The 5,777-nt window shown below is 37.4% G+C and overlaps 2 protein-coding genes across 2 annotated transcripts; both read left to right on the top strand.

The window, feature by feature from the left end:
• The first annotated feature begins 1,736 nt into the window (after positions 1–1,736).
• On the top strand, positions 1,737–2,285 carry LOC125834787 (uncharacterized). The gene has a single exon (XM_049513938.1). It carries the CDS (start codon positions 1,737–1,739, stop codon positions 2,283–2,285), a length of 549 nt encoding a protein of 182 aa, XP_049369895.1.
• A 125-nt stretch (positions 2,286–2,410) lies between these two features.
• LOC125834785 (uncharacterized) lies at positions 2,411–3,015 on the top strand. Its single transcript, XM_049513937.1, has 2 exons — positions 2,411–2,589; positions 2,649–3,015. The coding sequence occupies exons 1-2, from the start codon at positions 2,411–2,413 to the stop codon at positions 3,013–3,015; spliced, it is 546 nt and encodes a 181-aa protein (XP_049369894.1).
• Positions 3,016–5,777: the final 2,762 nt, after the last annotated feature.

The raw sequence follows: 5,777 nt of genomic DNA, 5'->3' as shown, positions 1-5,777 counted from the left end.
AAGTTGATGTAATCTTCGAGGAGGTGACCGAGACATCGGACATTCGTGATATTGAACCAAAGGAACAAGTGCCAAATTGGACCTCCACATCACTCCTGATTCCCCACTCGTCTTGGTAGAAAGACATATTTTTATGTTTGCTTTAAAAATCGGTAGTAATCCGAAAGAGGTTCGAGACCCACCCTTTATGCAATTTTACTTGATTGAATTTTAAATTCTCCCGTGATATTTTAAAACGAAAAATTGACCCTTGGTCATGGCCAAAGTTTGTACTTTTTTTCAATATAAATGAAAGCCTCTCATATTGAAATATTTGTTTATTTACTTTTCTGCTTACATCTTACTTATCTAACTATGTTTATTTATGATTTCAGTACTAATAATTTAAAATCTGCCAACATGATGTCATTTCACAACCTGAATAAACAAAATTAGGTAGATGATGCTGAGTGCGAGGACTATGAGGAGGAGATCGAGACACCTGAGCATATCAGCCAGAACTTTAGACAATTTGAGAACCAACATAAGCCAAATCTGGAGGAAACAGAAACCATGAATTTAGGAAATTAAGAATGTGTCAAAGAAGTGAGAATCAGTGTTCACTTGACTCAAGCTCAAAGAAAGGATATTTTATGTTTGCTTAAAGAGTATATCGACACATTTTCTTGGTCTTATAATAATATGCCATGATGGAGTAAAAACATTGTTTCTCACAAATTGCCGATTAATCCAAATTTTAGTCCGGTGTAACAGAAAACTCGGAAGTTCAAGATGGAGTTGAGTTTGAAAATCAAGGAAGAGATTACCAAGAAAATTGAGTCCAAAGCTGTAAAAGTGACGCAATATCCTACCTGACTAGCGAACATTGTTCCAGTTGCTAAAAAGGACAAAAAGATGAGAATTTATGTTGATTATAGGGTTCTTAACAAAGCTAGCCGAAAGGATAATTTTCCATTTCCGAATACTAAGAAAGCAATTCAAGAGTTACCTCCTCCGAAGACTAAGAAAGAGATCATGAGTTTCCTAGGAAGATTGAACTATATTAGCCGGTTCATAGCTCAATCCACTGTGGTTTATGTGCCCATCTTTAAGTTGTTGAAAAAAAATGCGCTGACCAAGTGGATTGAGGAATGTCAAACTGCTTTTGATGCCATCAAGCATATATTACTTGTCCAATCCACTGGTGTTGGTTCCTCCACGAGAAGGAAGTCCATTGTTACTGTATCTATATGTCTCGAATAATGCATTTGGATGTGTGCTTGGTCAACATGATGAAACTGGTAAGAAGGAGTGAGTCATCTTCTACTTGAGCAAGAAATTCACTCAGAATTTGGGACATTATTTATCTTCATATACCACATACCTCATATCCAGGATGGACCCATTGAAGTATATTATTCAGAAAGCGATGCCGATCGGAAAGTTAGCTAGATGGCAAATGATTTTGAGCTAGTTTGATATTGTGTATGTGCCACAAAAGGCAATAAAATCACAAGCCTTAGTTGATCACCTCACGAGAATCAAGTTAATGAAGAGTATGAACCGCTTAAAACTTGCTTCCCTAAGGAAGAATAGCATTTGTGAGAGAAGACATTTTTTAGGCATACCCAGGTTGGAGGGTATTCTTTGATGGAGTGGCGAACCACCAAGGAAATGGTATTGGAGTAGTCCTAGTAACCGAATCTGGTCAACATTATCCTATGGCAGCTAAACTCCGATTCAATTGCACAAATAACATGGCTGAATATGAAGCTTTCATTCTTGATTTGAAAATGGCTATCGATATGAACGTCTATGAGTTGTTGGTAATTGGAGATTCGGATTTGCTAATTCATCAAGTTCAAAGAGAATCGGTCATAAAGAATCCAAGGATCACACCATATGTGCAGTTGATACAACAGTTGTGCAAAAGATTCCGCAAGATTGAATTCAGACACACTCCCAAGATGCAAAATGATTTGGAAAATGCTCTTGCCACCAATGCCTCAATGATCAAACATCCAGATACAAATTATATTGATTCCTTGGATATAGAGGTAAAAAAGCGTCATGTTCATTGTTCACATGTTGAAGTGGAACCAGATGGGTTGCCTTGGTATTTTGACATAAAGAAGTATTTGGAAACCGGGACTTATCCTGAGAATGAAACGTTCAACCAGAGAAAATCGATACGTCGTAGGGCTCATAATTTCTTTTCAAGTGGGGAAATCCTTTACATGAGGACTCTAGATTTAGGTCTTCTCAAATGTGTAGATGTTATTGACGTTGTGAAGCTTCTTGAATAGATACAGGCTAGAGTTTGTGGTACTCATATAAATGGACTAACCTTGGCAAAGAAGATCCTTTGAGACGGTTATTTTTGGATGACTCTGGAGCATGATTGTTGCAAATTTGTGCAAAAATGTCATAAATGTCAAATACATGGGGATTTGATTCAAGTACTGCCTCACGAACTCAATGCCATGAGTTCAATTTGGTCGTAGATTCCCGCATGGAGGTCATTGGTCCAATAAAGTCTGCCGCTTCTAATGGACACAGATTCATTTTGGTTGCCATTGATTACTTTACCAAGTGGGTGGAAGCAGCCTCGTATAAATCAGTGACAAGAAAGTTGTGGTTGATTTTGCCCCCGACAATTCGTTATGTAGATTTGGGATACCGGGATCCATCATTACTAACAATGGAGCAAATCTCAACCGTCATTTGATGAAAGAGATATGTGAACAATTCAAGATTACTCATCGAAACTCAACCACCTATCGTCCCCAAATAAATGGAGTTGTAGAAGCCGCCAACAAGAACATCAAGAAGATTCTTAGGAAGATGATAGGCAATCAGAAAGGTTGGCATGAGATGTTGTCATATGCTTTGTTGGGTTACTGTATGACTGTCAGAACGTCAATTGGAGCAACTCCATACCTGTCAGTATATGGAACAAAAGCAGTTCTACCTGCCGAACTTGAAATACCTTCATTGAGAATCATCCAAGAAGCCGAATTGAGTAATGTTGATTGAGTTTGCAAGTAGATTGATCATTTAACGTTGATTAATGAGAAGAGGATGATTGTCATTTTTCATGGCCAACGATATCAACAAAGAATGATTTGTGCTTTCAACAAAAGGGTAAGATTCATGATATTTGAAATCGCTCAATTGGTTCTCAAACGCATCATCCCGCACTAAGATGAGTACAAAGGGAAATTTGCACTAAATTGGCAAGGACCCTACTTGGTTCGCAAAGTGTTATTTAGAGGTGCCCTGATCTTGTCAGAGATGGATGGCACAGAGTGGACAAGACCGATCAACTCAGATATTGTCAAGAGATATTATGTGTGAAGGCACGGTCTGTGTTTCTCTCTTTTCCTTGTAATCGCTATTATTTGCTTGTAATCGTTTATGGTTTAGAATGTTTTCCCCTTTGTAATGAACTATGTCTAACCTAATTCTCAAGAATGAGATACGTAGGCATCCTGTGTCGACCTCGGTCACCCATCTACCCTTTTAATGTGTTCCTTTGTACTTGAACTACGTTCAACCTGAATTCTATAGAATGAGATACATAGGCGGCCCATGTCGGCCTTAGTCGTTTCCTTGTTGAAATTCCCTATTTTTGTTAATCCTCAAGAGTGGAACTACATTTGACATGATTCCTACCTCAACGGGATACGTAGGCGTCACAATGGTTCATCAAATCTCCCGTAAGATTACTATTTTTTACTATAGAAAATGGGTCGTAAATTTTTAAGAGGAACTCAAAAATTCTCAAGAAGAATATCTCCCCAACAAGTCAAGACTAAAAATACATTAAGAATTGCAACTGAGACAAATATTTGGAGAGAATCTCAAAAATTCCATGAGTCATCTATCGACATTTCAAAATAAGCCAAGACATTTAACTGGGACAGAATTTTTTTGGGATGACCTCAAAAACTTCATCAGGCTTCATCAGAAGTTTAAGAAAACATCGAATAACTCTAGCATGATCAGGAGTTCGGAAGTAACTTCAAGTGATCCACAACGCCATTGCGAGACAGAAAGTCAACCTCAAGAATCTTCGACATTTCAAGAGCCAGATCGCCCAAACTTCAACAATCTTCAGAATATTTCCAACAAGTTATCTGATAGATCTCAAAAAATCAACCCCAAATGTATTCATTAAGCTTGATGTGACATGGCACTTGGCAGTGACCTTTTTAAAATGTAGTTTTTGAAAACCTTTTTTTTTCTTTTTTTCTTAAAGGCTTTATCCATATGTTTCAAATATTTTGCACAAAAATGTTGTCTTATCTATCAATATAAGCAGGAGATCGGAGAAATTAACCGAAGATAGCAAGACAAGAAGCAGACAACCTGAGATATTGACACAAATTAGTTCATTTAAAACTAAGTATTTTTCTATGGATGCAGAAAAAGTTTTAACGTTTTGATACCAGGGAAAGAATTTGAAATGTGAGTAACATTTTTTTGCCCAAATTCGCAACAAGGTGAGATCCATAATGAACATACGATTGTTCGAAGATGGAAAAAATGAAAACTTGAAGAAAGCAATATTATCATTTCCCTGCAACTAGAAATATCAGGCAGATATTCATCGTATTATCGAGTGTGATAATATCTTCACCCAAAGGGTCACTTATATTGTATTGTCGAATAAGATGGTACCACTACCCAGAGGGTCATTTATATTGTATTGCCTAATAAGATGATACAACTACCTAGAGGTTCATTCATGTTGTATTATTGAGCAAGATAATATCATTGCCCAGTGAGGCATTACCACCATTGCCCAGTAAGGCAATATCTTCATTCAACTCCCGAAAGTCATCTTTATCTCATTGCCCAGTAAGGCATCACCAGCATTTCACAATGAGGCATTATCTTCATTCAGCACCAGAAAGTCATCATCATTTGCATTGCCCAGTCAGGCACCATCTTCATCATATTGCCTAGTAAGGCATTTGTTTCATCAACTAAAGTCATCATTATCGGCATTGCCCAGTGATGCGTTATATTTATTCAGCACCAAAAAGTCATCTTCATCTCATTGCCCAGTAAGGCATCACCGACACTCCCTAGTAAGGCATTATTTTCATTCAGTATTGAAAAGTCATCATCATCGCCATTGCCAAGTGAGGCATCATCTTCATTGCCCAGAGAGGCACCGACTTCATTCAATTGCAGTAAAATCATTATAATTATCATTGCCCAGTGAGGCATCATGTACATTCTGTTACAAGAAAGTCATCATCATTGTCTCCATTCGAAGAGCGTCATCAAGAGAGCCATCAATATATTACATGAAGTCTATTTCTTATTACTTTGATATAAAAAGAAAAGTACATTGAAGAATTGTATTGAAAAAATGAGGTCTAAGCTTTATTTGATCTGCGTCAAATTGAAAAAAGCTGGCATCAAGTATTTGAAAGGAGGAGCTAAGTGCCGACACGGTAAAGACACTATCTCTCCATTTAAATTACATTTTATACTGATGAATTTTATCTCAATATTTGTCGAAAGCATCCAAGAGGATGATTTCTCAAATAAACCACGAGTGTGGACGACATCAAAAAAGATCCAGCACAATATGGAACTTTTTCTTTGCAACAAACTGGGACATAGTCCGAAGAGAAGTATCAAACTCATAGGACGTGAGCTGAGGAGTGACTTCCACCACAATTAAACTATACCCCTATCAGAAGGCATGTAGAATTTTCCTTAGATCTATCGGTTTCAGTTTCGCATCTAGAAAAATTTGGTTTTCACCGGAGGCAACTTTC

Source organism: Solanum verrucosum, unplaced genomic scaffold (assembly GCF_900185275.1).
Source record: "Solanum verrucosum unplaced genomic scaffold, falcon-dt-bn FXZP01000073.1, whole genome shotgun sequence".
NCBI classification, from domain to species: domain Eukaryota; kingdom Viridiplantae; phylum Streptophyta; class Magnoliopsida; order Solanales; family Solanaceae; genus Solanum; species Solanum verrucosum.
This window is presented reverse-complemented; position numbering and strand designations above follow the sequence as displayed.

Bases quoted from the DNA above. Each gene is read 5' to 3' on its own strand.
- LOC125834787 (XM_049513938.1), top strand. From the start codon at position 1,737: ATGGCTGAATATGAAGCTTTCATTCTTGATTTGAAAATGGCTATCGAT.
- LOC125834785 (XM_049513937.1), top strand. From the start codon at position 2,411: ATGTCAAATACATGGGGATTTGATTCAAGTACTGCCTCACGAACTCAA. The intron at 2,590-2,648 runs GTATAAATCAGT...TTCGTTATGTAG, and splicing joins AAGTGGGTGGAAGCAGCCTC to ATTTGGGATACCGGGATCCA.